General features: G+C 52.8%; 2 protein-coding genes across 12 annotated transcripts in view; one reads left to right on the forward strand and one right to left on the reverse strand.

Annotated features, from left to right (window-relative positions):
* Nucleotides 1-13030, forward strand: part of PAPLN (papilin, proteoglycan like sulfated glycoprotein) — a 33217-nt gene extending 20187 nt beyond the window's left edge. For both annotated transcript variants that reach the window (XM_031453993.2, XM_031454000.2), the window contains exons 17-27: nucleotides 355-475; nucleotides 812-935; nucleotides 1923-2400; nucleotides 3179-3316; nucleotides 3463-3587; nucleotides 3878-4031; nucleotides 4235-4372; nucleotides 5082-5209; nucleotides 5291-5399; nucleotides 7648-7814; nucleotides 10116-13030. In XM_031453993.2, coding sequence (XP_031309853.2) covers nucleotides 355-475; nucleotides 812-935; nucleotides 1923-2400; nucleotides 3179-3316; nucleotides 3463-3587; nucleotides 3878-4031; nucleotides 4235-4372; nucleotides 5082-5209; nucleotides 5291-5399; nucleotides 7648-7814; nucleotides 10116-10291 — 1858 coding nt within the window. In that variant the 3' untranslated portion in view covers nucleotides 10292-13030. The remainder of the gene's footprint in view (nucleotides 1-354; nucleotides 476-811; nucleotides 936-1922; nucleotides 2401-3178; nucleotides 3317-3462; nucleotides 3588-3877; nucleotides 4032-4234; nucleotides 4373-5081; nucleotides 5210-5290; nucleotides 5400-7647; nucleotides 7815-10115) is intronic.
* NUMB (NUMB endocytic adaptor protein) overlaps nucleotides 12249-17686 on the reverse strand; it is a 157378-nt gene continuing 151940 nt past the window's right edge. For 8 of the 10 annotated variants that reach the window (XM_064486097.1, XM_031454007.2, XM_031454008.2 and 5 more), the window contains 2 exons: nucleotides 15282-15428; nucleotides 12249-14322 (listed from right to left, as the gene is read on the reverse strand). In XM_064486097.1, coding sequence (XP_064342167.1) covers nucleotides 13607-14322; nucleotides 15282-15428 — 863 coding nt within the window. In that variant the 3' untranslated portion in view covers nucleotides 12249-13606. The remainder of the gene's footprint in view (nucleotides 14323-15281; nucleotides 15429-17686) is intronic. The other 2 variants (XM_064486098.1, XM_064486096.1) reach the window with 1 other exon arrangement.

The following is a 17686-nucleotide window of genomic DNA, read 5'->3' on the forward strand; positions in this document are numbered from 1 at the left end:
CTGGGAACCTGGCATTTGGGCAGGCTCAGGTGAACATCCCCCTCCTCTGTTTTACCGTGGGACTTTTGAGTTGAGAATCTGTCATTTACTGGGAGTTCAGCTCTGCTTATTGAGTTACTGCTGCCCTTTCTGGTAGCCCCTAGGTGGTCAGTGGACATGACAGAGACTGGGGTAAGCAAAATGCTTCACCTTGCATACAGGGACAGACTATCCCCACTCAGGTCTTCGCCAGATGAGCTCCCAGCTCAGGGAGGCTCAGGGCCTGGAATCCTGGGATGCTGGAAGCTCAGGGACCCTGGTAGGGTAGGGTTCAGGCCTGGGTGGTGAGGGGAAGGCTGTGTGATGTCTGTCTAGGTTTGGGTGCTGCTCTGACGGCGTGTCTGTGGCTGAGGGGCCCCATCAAGCTGGCTGTGCAAGGTCTTATGGAGGTGACAACACCGGGAGCAGGCCAAGGTCGAGAGCGGTGGCTTCCATAGTAAGTGTCTGGTCATGTGAGGGGCGGAAGTCCAGCCCTCAAGCCTGCTCAGTGCCACTGTGACCCAGGTTCTTTGCAGCTTTGGCCTTGGAGAAAGGAGGGCTCTGGAGCCTGCTGGCCTGGGCCACCCTCTCCAGGGCACAGGGCTTCAGTGACAGGCCTGGGCTGGGGTTGGGGGGTTCATCTGACGTTCTCCTGACCTCTCATCTCCTCCCAGAACTGGGGTTATGCACCATGGGTTCACAGTTCTGTCCCTCTCTCTTCCTGCCATTCTGCCCCTCAGCAACCTATAGCCAGATCTGTTTCCAACTTCCCAACCCTGGGCTTCCTCCCCAGGCTCCCCAGGCCCAGCAGAATGAGCCCAGTGAATGCCGGGGCTCCCGGTTCGGCTGTTGCTATGACAACGTGGCCTCTGCGGCCGGCCCTCTTGGGGAAGGCTGTGTGGGCCAGCCCAGCTATGGTGAGTGGGTACCCCTGCTCGTCCTTCCTGGTGGGTTGGCACTTGTTCCACTGTGTCCCCCACCCCACTCCACCCAGAGCCAAAGACAATACCAGCTCAATTATTTGTTCATTTCTTCCACAAATACTTACTGATCACCTACTAGGTGCCAGGCCAGAGAATGGTGTCAGATGGTTCTCGTGTCCAACAGTTTGTAGTTAGGCTGCCTGGCTGCTTATGGGAGCTGGGGAGACTTGTCAGAGAGGAGTCTATGGAGAAGGAAGGCCTGTGCTGCCCTTGGGCTCAGCCCCCTCCAGAGGCAGGGCGGTCAGTGTCCCCACCCTGCCTGGGATGAGTCCTGGAGGGAGGACTTTGAGGTCAAAGCACAGGGTGCACAGGAGGAGCTGCCAGGGAGCATCATGGGGACGTTGAAAGCCAGACAGGCTAGTGGTCAGAGTCTGCAGAAGGCTGGGCACCTGGATAGGCTTTAAGCAGGAGCCAGCTGTGGTCACATCTGAATGCAGAGAGGCGGGGCTGTTATTACAGGCAGGCTGGGGGCTGGAGGAGGTTCAGAGGCTGGTGAAGGGCCCTGGGAACAAGGGCAGGCCCCTCGCTGGGCATCTTCAAAGGCCTCTGGGGGCTCAGGGCTGAGTCCTTATTGTCAGCTAAGCTCGCAAGATTTAGCCCTCAAGTTGCTCTGTGGGGGCGCTAGGGGGCTGGGGAGGGGCACGAGGGAGCCCGTCCGGGGAGCTCATGGCCCCGACCTTCTGGAGGGCTCTTGCTCTGGGGGCGCAGGTGGACAGGACTGATTCTGGAGGCTGCTAGAGTCCCAGCCCAAGGCCGGTCAGGGGCCAGGTGGGGGTGTAGACATGCTCTTTAAACTGGGAAGGGCCTCTCTCCTAAGTCTGGGGCCGAGGGGATGGAGGGCGCTCTCCGGCAGGGCTCTGCTGGGCAGCATTTGCAGCTTCGTTCCTGGGCCTGATGACCTGCGCCCTCCCCGCCCCTCAGCATACCCTGTGCGGTGCCTGCTGCCCAGTGCCCACGGCTCCTGCACCGACTGGGCTGCCCGCTGGTACTTCATCGCCTCCGTGGGCCAGTGTAACCGCTTCTGGTACGGCGGCTGCCACGGAAACGCCAATAACTTTGCCTCGGAGGAGGAGTGTGTGAACAGCTGTCGGGGGGGCCAACACGGGCCCCGCCGACCTGAGCCTGGGACCTCTGGCCAGAGCACACACACAGATGGTGACGGCAGTGGTCCTAGGGGCCAGCAGGAGGCCAGCCGACATGGGACGGGGCCCATGGTCCAGAGAAAGCCCTTGCCTTCTGGTGGCCTCTGGTGGCACGACCAAGAGCCTGGGCCAGGGGCAGTGGACCGCAGACAGGCTTTTGGAGAACAGCCCCGGGGCCAGGAGCTTGGGCCCAGTGCCCCTGGACTGAGCAGAGACGCAGGCCGACCGGCACCATCCTCCCACAGCTCCTCCTACAGGTGAGGCCCCTCCTCCCCATGGGGGGAGGGACAGGGACCCGTGCCAGGGGCTGAGCCTGTTGGAGCCAAAACCCTGAGGTCAGCTGGCTCTTCGTTTCCATCCCTAACCTGTAATGTTCCAAACAGCCCAGCCTGGAGGGCCTTGTTACCACCATTCTACAGATGGGGAAGCTCAGGCTTCAGAGACCTGAGACTTGCCCAGGGTCAGGCAGTCGGTGGATGGTGACGCCTGGATCTCCATCAGATCTTGCCGGTATAGCCCAGGGTCTGTCTAGTTGGAAAAGCTCACAGGCTTCATGACCTTAGGCAAATCATCCAACTTCTCAAAGCCTCCATTTCTTGACCTGTAAAATGGTGATATAATCTCTTAAGTTTAGTGTGGGTCCCATTTGTTGTTACCCTTGTGACTGTATCATATTAATTAGAGATTTGGGAAGATTAAAAACAAAATTAATAAAACAAAATTGAGTTCTAAAGGTATGTGTTGAGTCTCCCACCTGAATCTGGTGTTGCTTCTCTCCCAGCCTCTCCATCCCCAGGGGTCTGTGCCTACTCTGTGCTGTTGCAGGAGCAGGCGGAGGTAGCAAAGCCTGGGGGCATGTAGGGGGTTGGGGAGGGTGGATTCCCAAGACCACGGGCTTCTGGAGCTTGGCCTCCCATAAGGCCCTCTGGCCTGCAGGTGCCCGTGACAGGATGGGCACCAAGCTTAGTGTGGGACACGCTGATGAAGGGGTAGTCCCTGGTCCTGGCACTCAGACCCTTCCTCCCACCTTCCCAGGATTACCCTATTGGGCTTGGAGCCCTCCCTGGTGCAGGCAGCCCTAGGGCAGTTGGTGCGGCTCTTCTGCCCAGATGACACCTCCTTGGACCCTCATGCCGGGTGGCAGAAGGATGGACAGCCCATCTCCTCTGACAGGTGTGTGCAGTGTGCTCCCCCAGCGCAGCGCCTCTGACCTCCCTGGGATGGGAGGGTGAGTGTGTGGCAATGGTCCCCTCCAGCAGAAACTCAGAGCACTGTTGCCCTTAGGAACCCAGAGCTCAAGCCCTCCTTTCTTCATTTAGGCACAAGCTGCAGCCTGATGGCTCCCTGGTCATCAGTCCCCTGCGGGCAGAGGATGCTGGCACCTACAGCTGTGGCAGCACCAGGCCAGACCACGACTCTCAGAAGATCCAGCTTCGAATCACAGGTCTCTGTCCCCACCCCGCCCCACCCCAGTGGGTTCTTGTGGGCCGCAGGGTAGGAGGGCTTACCGGGAGGGCCTGGGCCAGTGTGCCCCCACACTAGAGGGCTAGGGTGCTTCCTTGGGCCAAAGCATCCTGATGGCAGGGACCACATGCTCCAGTTAGGCTGGGGCAGAGGTCTTGCCTCTTGTGGCCCTCATTTCTCCATATGTCCCCTGCTGGCCTCACGGCCCAGCCTTCCTTGTGTCCCCTTCTCCCCACAGCTCACCCCTTGCTTCTCCTGGTCTCATGACAGGGGGTGATGTGGCCGTGCTATCTGAGGCTGAGGCAAGGCACTTCCCTCAGACCAGGGACCCAGCCCAGGGCTACAGTCCTCGGGACCCCAGCAGAGGTGGGGATGCTGGGGGCCTTGGGGCCACCTCCTCCTCGCACCCATGGCCCACGACCAGGTAACAGTGTGCAATGCTGTCCTGCCCTCGGCCTCCCCAGCTGAGGGCGAGGGTTGGGGGAGGTCTCAGTGGGTGAAAGGAGGGGAAATTGGATGGTCCCCAGGCCAGTGTGTGCTGTGACCAGGCTCTCTGGCCCCTGCTCAGGGCCCTGTGACATGAGGACTAGGAAAACAAGGACCCCCTTATGGCTGCTTGTTCTGCAGGCTGCGTCTGGACCAGAGCCAGCCTAGGGTGGTGGTCGCCCATCCAGGCCAGAGGATCCGGCTGACCTGTCGCGCTGAGGGCTTCCCACCCCCAGCCATTGAGTGGCAGAGAGACAGGCAGCCACTCTCTTCTCCCAGGTTGGTTCAGCTCCTCTCCCCTCCCTCCTGTCCTGCCTCCAGCCCCCACCCACCTGTGCAGCCCACTGGGGCAGGGAGCTGCGGGCGTCACCTCTGGCCAGTGCTGAGCAAGACTCCAGGTCCTCTCGAGAGCTGGGGCTGCTGGGCGTAGGGCTCCTTGGGCAGACCGTGTTTGGGTGTCTGGGCCTTTCCAGAGTGTGGGTAATGGACAGCGGTAGGAGACAAGCTAGCAGAGGTGATGGCTGAGGGAAGAAATGGAGGTGGACACACTTCTGGCTGTAATCATCAAAGCTAACATTTATTGAGCCCATGCTGAGGGTCAGGCTTGCTCTCCTCTGTCCGATCTGCAGACGAGCCACGTTGCTGTTTTATTCCCATTTGACACACAGTTCAACACCACACAGCTCCTAAGCAGCAGAACCAGGATCTGAGCCTACTAACACTTATAGCAAAAACCCCAGACCAGAATTATTTTGTATCAGAAAATTCGAAATGATTTGTTCATTGCCAGGCTTAAAATCAGGCATCTTTAAGTAAACAAGAGTGCCAGCGGCTGGGGGACCTTCAGGCCTAAGGCTGACTGGCCCTTGGTCAGACCCCACCGGCCAGCAGGGTCCTCTCACCAAGGAGGGGAAGACCTTGCCCCCTCCCCCACCGCCCCTTGCTGGGTATCTGGGGATGGTGCCACCTGACTGTGCTTGGCTCCTAGACACCAGCTGCAGCCTGATGGCTCTCTGGTCATCAGCCGCGTGGCTGTGGAAGATGGCGGCTTCTACACTTGTGTTGCTTTCAACGGGCAGGACCGAGATGAGCATTGGGTCCAGCTCAGGGTTCTGGGTAAGGTGTCAGTCCCGAGTGGAAGGGTCAGGTGGGGCAGGATTGGTGTAGTGGCTGACCGTGCCTCCTCCTTGGGCGCAGGGGAGCTGACAATCACAGGGCTGCCCTCTACTATGACGGTGCCAGAAGGTGACACGGCCAGGCTGCTGTGTGTGGTCACAGGAGAAAGTGTGAACATCAGATGGTCCAGGTGAGGCTCTGTTCTAGACGGCCCTGGCTCGCAGACCCTCACACCTGAGGTTGTACAGCCCGAATAGAGGTGGTCCACCTTTCTGCAGGATGCTGCTGTCACCACCGCACCCCCCCCATCCTTCTACTCCTACCTCCAGGCCTGGTTCCGTGGAGGGTGGCAGCACCCTCATCCCTGCACAGTGAGGCCCCAGAGGACTGCTCTCTTTTCTGTTGGTTGGGCTACACCAGGGTTTCCCTCCCTTGGCGCTACTGATGTTTGGGTTGTTGAGGTGCATTACAGAATGTGTAGCAGCATCCAGGCCATCTACCCACCAGGTGCCAGTAGCACCCCCTTCCAAGTCATAGCAATTAAAAAATGTCTTCAGATGTTGCCAAATGTCCCCTGGGTGACAAAAATCTCTGCTGGGTTTGAGAACCACTGGGCAACACTCAGCTTTGGGGACTTTGGTGGTCTTTTACCCCAAACCTGCTGGTCTTTTATTTATGCAGCAAACGTTTTTTCGTCCCCTTCCTCCTTGCAACGTGTCAGGATTAGGCTAGGCTCTGGGGTCCTGGGGTGATCTGAGCCTCCCAGAATCCCCCAGGCAGGAGATGGCCCAGTGTCTGTCTAGGCTCCAGAGGTCTGCCCTTAGGGCGTCTGTGTACAGAGAGGTGAGGCTGCTCCTGTCTGGGAGAATCAATGAAGGGGCGGCCTTGAAGCTGAGGAGGGGAAGGAGGTCCTTGGTCAAGCCTCAAGGGTGAATGCTGGAGAGATATGCTCAGGATGGAGACTGGCCTGCCTGCTGGAAAGAGCGGTGATGGGGTGGCAGGGTCGGCTGCCTCTGTGTGGGGCCTCCCAGGGCTCCTCAGCGGGTGTCCCAGCCCACCCACCCTGATCAGGCCATGGCTCTGACTGTCCTATCAGGCCTGCCTCTTCCAAGCAGTAAAGGCTCAGGATACCGCTCTTCCAAACAAAACAAACATGAAAACACCCTCCTCTGACCTGGTCTTTCCCTGCAGAGCCGGGCCGTGTACTGCGTGTCCCCTTCACAGCATGGTTGTTCATATTGGTTGTTTCCACCTGCTCACCTTCCTACTAGAGGCTTAGCCCTTGGCCTGGGGCCTCACATCCACCCCCGCCCCAGGGACACCACGCTGGCCAGGGCCACCAACTAGCTCCCTGTTCCTGAGTCCTTGGACACACTCGTCCCACACGACCTGCAGTCTCCTTCCTGCTTCTCTGGCTGCTGCTTCTGTTTTCCTGGCCAGCTCATCTCGTCCCATCCCTGAGAGGCTGGTATACCTCAAGGCCTGTCCTTGGTCCTCAGTGTGCCTCTAACTTCACCTTGGGCAGCCTAGTAGACATGCAGTTTCCAGGACCATCAGTGCTGAGACACTGCCTGGGTCCACACCTCAAATCTGACACCTCTTGGTATCTCACAGGTACCCAAAATGCAAAGTGGTAGAAAATAACCTCCCCATTCACCCCTCATCCCTGCCCTGGATTTCCCTAGTGTGGGGGCACCACCATTGCCCAGTGACCCAGGCTAGAAACCCGTTCCCCGTGATTTCTTCTCCCCCCCACCTCTGACCCTCTGACCTTCCCCTGAGTCCCTTTATTTTACTGCTGTTACCCACCTGGGTGCACTTCTGCAGCAGCCACTCACCTGGTCTCCGTTTTCAGACTTGTCCCCCTCCCTGCACTGCAGTCAATGATCCTTTTGAAGTGCAAATACCATGGTCAGTCCTGCTTAGCTCGAACCCCTCTGTTAACCCAGGATCCAGCCCACTGTCCTTGCTCGGGCTGTGGCCTTCCTTCAAGTGCCTGAGCCCCGCTGTCCTCCCCATCACCCAGCTGACCCTCAGGTCAGGCCTTGGCCAGCTGTCAACCTCCCCACACCTCCCTGGAGGCAGGGGGCGGTCACGTCCTTCATTCAGCGCAGGGCCTGGCGCCTCACCGCTGCATAAAAGGCCTTTGTGGATGAAGAGTGAGAGTGGGACTCCTGTGTGGACAAGGGGCAAAGTTACAGTCACTGAGATCAGTTGGTGTGAGTTCACCTCACTTCTGAATCATTTTGCTTTGATGATGTTCTATCATTTTGGTACCCAGACCCATCTCTTCCTTAAGGTGAGGGGCCACGAAGGGGAGTTGTTGGCTCTGGAATGGTCTTGGATTACCTTCTCCTGGCTCTGGGAGGGCCGGCATGGCCTCCCAGGGCCTGAAGATGAGACCCTGGACAGCTCTCCTAGCGCTCTCTCTGCTCCAGGAACGGGCTGCCGGTGCGGGCTGATGGCCACCGTGTCCACCAGTCCCCGGACGGCACGCTGCTGATCTACAACCTGCGGGCCAGGGACGAGGGCTCCTACACGTGCAGCGCCTACCGTGGAAGCCAGGCAGTCAGCCGCGTCACTGAGGTGAAGGTGGTCCCATCGGGTAAGGAAGGCCTACCCAGGCATCTGCTCGTTCTCCAGAGCTGGCTGTGTGGTGCAGAATGTGGAGGGTGCAGGCTGTGCAATCCGAGGGACTCTAGTCCAAATCCTGCCTCACTCTGCCAGCTATTGGTAGCGTGAGTTAGGGCAAGCTAGTTCCCATGGGGCCTGGAACAGCCCTGGGAGAGCACTGCGAGGGCCTTCCTGTGCTGGTCAGCCTGGATGGTCATGACCACTGTTACATGCCGGCCAGCTTGAGGGTGGACCTGGCCAGCGCTGGTGGTTGAAGTCTGGTAGAAATGTTGTTCGGTGAGTTGGACTGACAGTAGGCTTCCAGTCTTCGAGCTCCTTGAGACAGCGACTGGGACGCATGTTCCAGGGCCCAGCCCAGTGCTCAGCATCACCAGGTGCTCCAGTACTCAGTGACTGAGTACATGTGTGTGTGGGGGCATTACCTTGGTGAAAGCACCATACTGCAGGGGCCACGTTTCACTTCTACCGTGCCCAGCAAATAGATCTCTTGTCCATGTCTTCACACTAACCAAATTTACAAGACTTGAGACAAGCCAGGGCACAGATTTATGTGAGAGACACAGCTGTTAGGAGGACCCAGACGGGCATGTTTGTGATTAGCTACAGACATGTCTACATGGGAAGCCAAATCATAATCAGAAACTTGGTTGATGCTGAAGTTTGGTGGGGCTCCTGATGACGTGTGGTCACCAAGCTGAAGTGGCATGATGTGACCTGCTTCCTAGACAGGACGCTTGCCTTTTCTCCTGCCTCCTGCTGGATGAGTGTTGCTTTTGTTGGGGGGGGGGGCGCCTTTGTTTTATTAATTAGGTCACAGATAACTGCTCTCACCCATTTAAGTGTTTTGTAAGCAGCTCACTGCCTGAGGCTGCCTCCCGGTGCTCTATTCATAGTTTGGCAGCATGTTGGAATTGCCGTGTTGGCATGGGGGGGGGCTTGATCTAGTCACACTCTGGTGTAAGGGACATATTTCTCCTGTGAGGACCCCTCAAGCTTTTTGCCTTAAAGTCTGAGGTGAGAAAATATTGTAGGGTTAAGACATAGGGGAATCACTTACTTTTTCAAATGAGTGGGAATGAGGCTATTGGGCCAAACACAGTTAGGTGCTAAGATTTTAGCCATGGTCACTGCGTCCCAGGTGCTGTTATTATCCTCATTTCAGATGAGGAACCGGAGGCACAGGGAGCTTAGGTGATGACTTTCCCAGAGTCCCTCAGCCAGAAGTGGGAGAGCCGGGCTGGTGCCGGGCGCAGGCTCAGGGCGGGCGTGCTTCCCCCTGCCCAGCACCTGCCTCTCCCGCCACGATGGGCCCAGGGGCTGCAGGGGCTGAGATAAAGTGGACACCAAAGTTACAATTTTTAAAAATAAGCAGAAATGGCTTGCTCTTTATGTAAATGTGGGTAGTTCTTACTCTGATTATACTGGTTGGTATGGTCTCTTCGTTGTGTTTTGGGAGGAAGCAGGGGGCGAGGGGAAGGAGTAGGCCTTCCCCAGCCTCATGAGGTCTGACTTTAGGGAGGTGCTGCTCAGGCCCAAGCCGAGTTATAAGCGCCCCTTTCTGAAAGAAAAGGGAGGTTAACTAGACAGGCCATTTCAGTGCTGGGACAAAGCAGCAGGTGGGGATTTATAAGATAAAGAAGCTCTGAGTCAATTCACAGGGGGAGGCAGCCAGCGCTTTGTCTTCAACATAGCATTAGCACCACAGTCCCAGCCTGTCCTCCTGTCCCCTTGCCTGGTACTGCTTTGCTGAGGGAAGTGGAAAAATTGGAAGGATGGGGAACTAAGTGACTGAGACAAGTTGGGGCTATTGAAGGCACAAAACTTTTGAGGCTGGCGGAAACCAGCCGTGAGTGAGACGACAGGCAGCTCTGGCCGACTCAGAGTTGTGCTCAGGGCTGATCCTACCCTCGCTTCCCGATCCAGAGGCCGCGGCTGCTGTCGTTCAGCTCTTCAGGCCTCAACAGTCAGGGTAGGGAGTTAACTTCCAGAGACGTTTAATCGCCCAGTCAGTCACCGCTGGGGTCTGCGATGCACTGTGCGCTGGGCGGGAGCTGCAAAAGAATCATGGGAGGACCGCTGCTTGCTGACGTGAGGGGGGAGGAGGCTGGAACGCGACCCCTCCTGCAGTTAAAGGGTTACAGGGCAACTGCACTCTTTGGGGAATCTGGTACGTCAAGTGCTGCTTTCCTTTTAGGAAAACGAAATGAAGTGGCAGGTGAGAGTTTTCAGCATACTCAGAGCTTTCTTACCTCTCTCCCCGGTCACCTTGCAGCGCGGGCCGCCCAGCCGAGGGACCCCAGCAGGGAGTGCATCGACCAGCCGGAGCTGGCCAACTGTGACCTGATCCTGCAGGCCCAGCTCTGCGGCAACGAGTACTACTCCAGCTTCTGCTGTGCCAGCTGTTCCCGGGTCCAGCCTCACGCTCAGCCCATCTGGCAGCAAGGATGAAGGCGAGCTCCAGCCCCAGTTCGGAAACACTCACAGAGCTGGGGAGAAGGGAAGACAGGCTCTCGGTCTCCCCTCCCTGGCTGGCAAAGAGAGTTATCCTCTGGAGACACTGGTCTGTGCAAAGCTGCCCCAGCTATTCAGCCTCAGCAGCGGTCAGCACCTGCCTCTCTGTGGTCCCAGCTGTGTTTGCATCTCTGACAGAACCACAGGTGGCTGCGGAGTTGTCAAGGACCTATTTGAATAAGGACACCCTTTACTTTACAACTTCCCTTTATAATTTGTTATACAAGATCCATTCACTGTGTTTTAAAGCATGTTACTAGGGTTCTCACTTCACTTAAAGCCGGGTGGGGAGGTGTGTAACGATTTCAGAGTTTATACCCATCTCTAACAGGAACACTAACTCCTTTTGTGTCAGGGAAGCATTTTTTGCTCGAACTAGATCTCACCTGGGGTCCAAACAATGGCCCATTATTCGAGTCTCTCTCACCCTTCCAGGCAGTCTAGCAACCAGCTTCAAACCCCATCTGTGTGTGCAATTAACAACGTGACGTTCATGACAGCTCTCAGCAAAGTGGAATGTAATATAAGGCTCAGTAAAGGGATATGGGATGCGTCGGTATCTGAGCATGAAAGAACTAGAAACGCTCCCTCCTTTCAGCGGGAGGTGGCGCCCTCCTCCTGAGGACTGCCTCCCACCTGCATGGAGCTGACTGATGGGCCTGCTCTGCGCAGTGGCCAGCGAGGAGGAGCCGCTCTGCCTCAAGCAGGAATCTGTGAAGCAAAGTATTTGCTGCCAGATAAAAACCAGATTATTAAAAGCAGCACCAGCAGGGGCTCGGGGGGAGGGAACGAATGGAGGGGAGGGCAATGTGGTAAGAGGGAAGTGGATTCAGAAATGGTTTGAGTTGGAAGTAGTCATTCTCCATCTCTCAGAGCCTCTTCCTTCCTTGCTGCTAAAACAAGAGGCCTGGTTTCAGTGAGCTTCCAAGTTCCTTTCCATTCTGACCTTCTAGAAACCCTCCAGAGGACTGGCTGGGCCTAGTAACAGGAGATTCTGGGACACAGGAAAGACAGGCATTACAGAAGAAGGTGACTTTTATTACCAACACACTGGCTGGGAAAGAGACAAGCTGCATCATGGGTGAGTGATACTTCGTGGTCTGCCTCTCATTCCACAAAACATGGGCCAGGGGCAGAGGTCTGCTTTTCTTTCCATCCCCTTTCATTCCCCATGGCTGGTTTTGCTATAGAAGTTGGAAAGTAGAGGCCACTTTCTTACAGTCCCCCATTCTCTAGTTAAAGTAATATTTGGCTAATTGATGACACACCTCAGAAGGTAAGTTTGAAGTTAGCTCTTCTTAGAAGTAGGCACAGAATAGTGGGTTGAAGTTAGAGGTGAGAGTAAAAATCTAGACCAGTGGTTTTCAACCCTCTTCCATACTGGGGGCTTTTTTAAAAAAAAAAAACCGCACCTGGAGCTTTACTCCCCTGAGGTTTTGCTTTAATTGGTCTGGAGTACAGGCCAGGCACGTTGATTGATTTTAAAAGCTCCCAGATGATTCTAACGTGAATCCAAAGTTGAAAAGTCACTGCTCACCCCAGACTCCTCAGAATGTGGATCTTGTTCAAACGCAGATTCTGACGACCAGGTCTGGGGTGGGGCTGAGGGTCTGTACCTCTAACCACCTGCCAGGTGAAGTCCACCCTGCTGTTCCAGACCACACTTTGAACAGCAAGAATCTGACAGGAGAGATGTGCTTTGGAACAACCAAAGCCTAAAGTATAAATACAAATATGAATTTTAAGAACATACTAGTCCCAGTAAAAGATTCTCTAGCCATCAGACTAGAGCGCTGCAGCAGCAGTGGGTGGAGAGAGAACACGGCCAAAAAAAAAACCCAACTCACCGGCTAATAAAGAAAAGGGGAAAGAACAGCCCTTCATGGCCAAAAGCTTCTACCACGAACATTTATTTTTGTTAAAGCAGATTATAAATTCTCATCAGTACAAATATATATAACTTACATTTGATTGTAAGGCCAACGTTCAAAAGTAAAAATGAGATGCGATCTCATGTTACGAGAGGTCAAGTGGCTGCAGCTGGCAATGGGATGTTCTGCTCACCACGGGGAGAGGGATGAACAGGAACACACAGCGCTAATAAAACCAGACTCTCCATCCCCACGAAACTCGTGGGAACAAAACTTAAGGACAAAACAAAACCCAAGACCTACATGACAAACCAACACAGTAATAACCTGCGTTCCCGTCTACAGATGTGATTATGTCACTGTCACCTTAGTGTTAAAGGAATAACATAAGGAAACTGTAGCAATATATAAAAGAAGAAAATATTCTCTACAGAGCATATTTAGATTGAGTCCATTAACATAATGACATTAGAATTTCATTAGAGGTTTAAAACCAGGACAATACTGCTCGCTCTTTATTTAAAACTACAACCTAGTGACTGTTGGTCATAAGCATGATTGTTGTTGCAATGTGCTACTTACAGTGAATGATACCAAGTAAGCTAGGGATCCCGCCTGCAACTTCCAGCCCCTCCTCTTTTTACTTCAATAGGCATCAATGATAAATCAATCTTATGTACAATTTCTTACAGCTAGCCTTTTTACCTTTGGCAAGATTACTTACAACTCATACAACTTTTTAATGTTGAGAACTATTTAAAATATTCTAAATGCATAAAAATAAAGATTTTGGCTTTTTTTGATATATATTTATAATATTTATTCTTACTTAAAATGGAAGCTCAGCTTTACCCCTAAAATATAGCTCTGCTGGGCAGCTACTGGGGTGTCCTCCTGGGAATTCTGGCAGCATGGCCTGCTCCTCATCCCCAGCCCAAGCACAGGCCACCCTGTCCTTGAGCTGTAAGATGGGCCAGCACTGAGAGAGGAGGCAGGTGAATGGCCTGAAAAACAATGGGAGATCATTTTGCTTCCTGCTGTGTTTTATACTCTAGTAAATGTGCTTTGAATACAGACTCCTGTTCAGATATTCTGCCTTTCTGTTGCCAGAAGTTTGTAAGGGGCTGAGGGAGGAGGAGGGGGACAGGGGATAACATTTCCTTGACTTCTTTTGTCTGACTGCAGGACAGCGCTTCTCTAGGAATGGTTTTCTCCACTTTTTCAATCACCCTTTCTCAGCGCTCTATGCCTGGACATGCTCCTTGGGACCTTTGGGATTAGTGAAAAGCGTACTGGTTGGGAACACAACCCTTTGCTCCTTTGACCTCCACCCCCCGCCCTGGCCTAAGTCCAGACAAAATACATAAGCCATAAGGACTGCTTAAAGTTCAATTTCAAAAGTCTTCTGCAAGTCGCTGGAGAAGGGGTTGGTGGGGGAGGGGTTGGTACGCTGCTTGGACTTGCTCTCTAACGCAGCCCACTGGGCTTCGAAAGGATCCACCGGGCAGCTGCATGCAGGAGCCTCGGTGTGCCTGTCTCCCGAGGCCAACCTGCCATCATCTATGCCATTGAAAGCCGCAGAACCGTTGAGGTGCTGAGCAGGAGGCTTAAAGAAGGGACTGGCAGTAGCACTGCTTGTCTCATACTGAGGGAATGTCTGCTGCTTGACCAGGCCGGGAGATGGATGAGGCTGGACAGCCTGTGGGTGGCCTGCAGTGCCAAACACGTTGGCGACCATCTGGGAGGGAGTGATGCCCACCACAGGCACATTAGGGGCTGGATAGGGCATCCCGTTAGCCACAGGATAGGACTGGGCAGGGACAAAGGCTGGCTGCAGGGGTGGGACCACACCCACTGGCACGGGCTGAGAGGGGAGGAATGCATTTCCTTGGAAAGGTGGCGCCGGCTGGGAGATGGCAGTGGGTGGAGGAGGCTGAAGAACTGGCTGCAGCGGAGCAGGTGAGGCCTGGGGCTGCTGAGCCCGGACACTCTTGGACACCTCTTCCAACCAGCGGTCGGCCTCAGAGGGAGTGCGTCTGTGACCAGCCTGGAAGAGACCTGGAGAGACAGCACCAGAAGATTGACCCCACTCGGTCCCTAGAAACAAGAGGAAGAGAGAAAAAAGAATCAGAGTCTTTAGTGGCTTCTTTCTTCACTTGATAGCCTTGGTTATTCGAATGATCCTAACGTGGAATGAGCCCCCACTGGGATATGCTGTGGCTTTGGGAGGTGGGAGGAATGTCTCTCGTCCCTACTCTAGTCGTAGCTGAGATCAGGGGGAGGACAGGGAGAACCCGTGAGACCATGTGGCACATCTCAGCCACGCTGAGGAGCTGTCTAGATATGCTCAACCTCATCATACCAAGGTGACCGGCTGGCGTCAGAAACCACGCCCCGCACCCCCATTGCTGCGGCTCATCCATGGTCCAGAAACCAGCTTGCACTTACTCTAAATGGCCCAAGGGGTTCACCTTCTGCGCTAACAGAATGAAAAGAAAATAACCAGTGACTTGGTGCTGTACCTTGTGGCCCCTGCATGGTTTCCAGACAGATGTATGTCTTTCTGGTGAACTGCCTTTATTGCTACTTAGAAACATTTTTTGTTAATAAATGTTCATTATTAAAAGAACTAGAAAGTACAGAAAGGCAAATACGACTGCCACTGTAGGAGGCAGGGTCCTCTTTTTGTAGCCCTGCCACTGTAGGAGGCAGGGTCCTCTTTTCCTACAGGCATGTCCACGGATCCAAATCCAGTGATACTCTCGAGGGAGGACCCAGGAGTTTGCATGGTATGAATGCTCTATGGTTGGTTCTGCAGACCTAAGAACTATCAGTCTCACCTCTTTAGTTCCTCTCCTTCATCATCCTGTTTTAAGGTTTATTTCCAGTGAGGTTTATTGGAACGAGGTTTATTGGAACATGGTTTATTTCCAACAGGGAACATACTTTTCCTAGAAGGACTCCTCCCTGGTTCCCACTCAGGTAAATGGCTGATTTTCAAACCAGGGTCACTTATCTGATCCCAGAATCCTCACCACCTTCTGTGGCCACCTTACCCGAACGTGTGGCTGCAATTCCCTTGTTAGCACCATCAGGGGTATAGGCCCAAGGGTTGGTTTCACGCACAGGCATTGCTACGGGTGCTAGAGCAGTATGGGCTGGCTTAGCAGCAAGCACATGGAAGGCTGAGTCAGTGCCATTAGCTACAATGGGAGCAGACAACATCAACGGGGTTAATTCATGCAGGGTGTACGGGCGATCCCTTGGAGCTGGGTCAGTCAGGCCATTGTGCAATACTGGTAGGACAGATAAGACAGAGAAGCTGGCTCTGAGATAACCATGCCATCTGCAGTGGATACACCTTTTGGCAAAGAGGGAATTAGAGATTGTAATTAAAATGGCTGTAGTGATACAGTTAAATGACTCTTCTAGGAAAATGCGTATCAGGAGAGAGGAAATGAAGACTAGAAAAACAATTTCAAATGAATTTGAACAGAGCTGCTTTGTTTTACAAGCTAACTATTATGGATATAGCTTAGCCTTTGGCATGATGGTGGAGATAAAATATCTTCTTTTCCTACCACTTTTCGAAAAGATGAAATTATGCCAATAATAACAATGATGGTTAAGTTAAATACAGTCATTCCTTATTACGTGCTAGGTACTATGCTGACAGTAATTTAGTGTGTGCCATCTCATTTAACTCTCTCAAAAACCCTGTAAGGCTGGTATTATCCCCATATTACAGATGAGAAATCAAACTTGGTATATGTTTTAATTTGCTTAATAATTTTCTAATTTGCTACAGAATTAATTTCATCTCTCGTTTTTAGTGATTTTTTTCGCTTCAGTAATGTTCATAATATCTCAGTGTGTCTACTACTTTTTCCTGTCTCCCTTTATTAAAATCTCCTAACTCTTGCTCCTTTACTCCAGACGTCCATCGCACCAGTTTCTACTCCTTAGGCTCAGCTCTCTGTATTCAGTATGGAGCAGGTGAGCAGGCACCTTCCCCTGCCCTATACTATAATCATTCCATCTTTAGGGCTGGGCAACCATGCTTACTGCATTGCTGCTACTCACCCAGGGCTTGTCTAAAAGTCTAGCTCACCCACAGACTGAGAGTCCCTTAAAGGCAGGGAAAGGACTATATCCTACTCAGTTTTGTACACCCATTTCCCTGTAAATAGGCACCGAGTCAGTAGAGTATAACAGGAACTACATTTAGAAAGGTTTAAATCCTGGCTGTGCAATTTGGACAATTTACTTAACCTCTCTGAGCCCCATTTTTCATTTTCCTCATCTGTGATGCCTACCTCAAAGGGTTGTTGTGGGGATTAAATGAGATGAGAAGATGCATGACTCTTTACCGTGGTGTATGTGGGCAGACACGGTGCTAAGTGCCCAATAAATTGTGCCTATGACTATTGGTATTATAAATACTTGTTAGATAAAATGAAAAGCCACTTGGTGCACATGATTATTAAGGATTTTTTTTTTTAAAAGAGACTCCCTCCTGGAGGAAAAGCATTTTGTAGCTTCCTCCAATAGGAGCAGGGTTCTGTCTCCATAGCAAAACTTTTTCTGAGCTCTTTCTAGAAAGAAATGAAGAAATAGCAATTACAGGAGCTCAAATTCTAAAAGTCTATAATTTAAGTTATATAGACTCTTTGCTGACCTTTGAGCCAATACCAACCATTAATTCAGTACCTCTGAAAACAACAACTTTTAGTAACTCTTCAATGCCACAAAGGCTAATTCTAGGACACTTGTAATAGAAGATGAAATGAGTCAAAGGGCCAATAGAAGTGCCTTTTTCTTTATGAGCCTCTTGTGACAGGGTAGAGACTTGAGTGAGTACAGGGCTTCTCAATCTTGGCACCACTGATATTTTGGGCCAGAGTTCTTTGTTGTGAGGGTGGCTACTGTGTACACTGAAAGATGTTTAGTGGCATCCCTGGCCTCCACCCAGATGTCAGGAGTAACCACCCCCTACCGGACTGCAAAACCCCAAAATGTCTCCAGACAATGAAAGCCGAATTTTCCCCAAGGGGCAAAATCATCCCAGGTTGAGAACCACTGTGCTAAAGAAAGCATACTGCTAGAACCAATTCTCATGACTGTTTGTTTCTGGAGAACTGGTTGGATACTTGACTCTTAACAGTTAAGTAGCAAGTAAAGCAGTGGGTTGGGACTAGAGAAGCTCCTGAATAGAATGGGATGAAAGATGAGGAGGTACGTGCAAAATGACAAATGCACACATCTCAGGAAACAGGAAGGGGAACTGAGCACAAAGACACTGTTGGAAAGGGAAATTAATGAATCTGAGATAATACCAAACAGGGAAATTAGTGGGTCTGACCAGCTCTTGGGAAACTCAGGATGCCAACTTACAGTTAGTGAGCAGTGTCATAGAAGTACTAGTTTCAAAGAGAACAGCTGAGCAGGCTAAACGGGCACC

The sequence above is a fragment of the Camelus dromedarius genome, chromosome 5 (assembly GCF_036321535.1).
Source record: "Camelus dromedarius isolate mCamDro1 chromosome 5, mCamDro1.pat, whole genome shotgun sequence".
NCBI lineage: Eukaryota > Metazoa > Chordata > Mammalia > Artiodactyla > Camelidae > Camelus > Camelus dromedarius.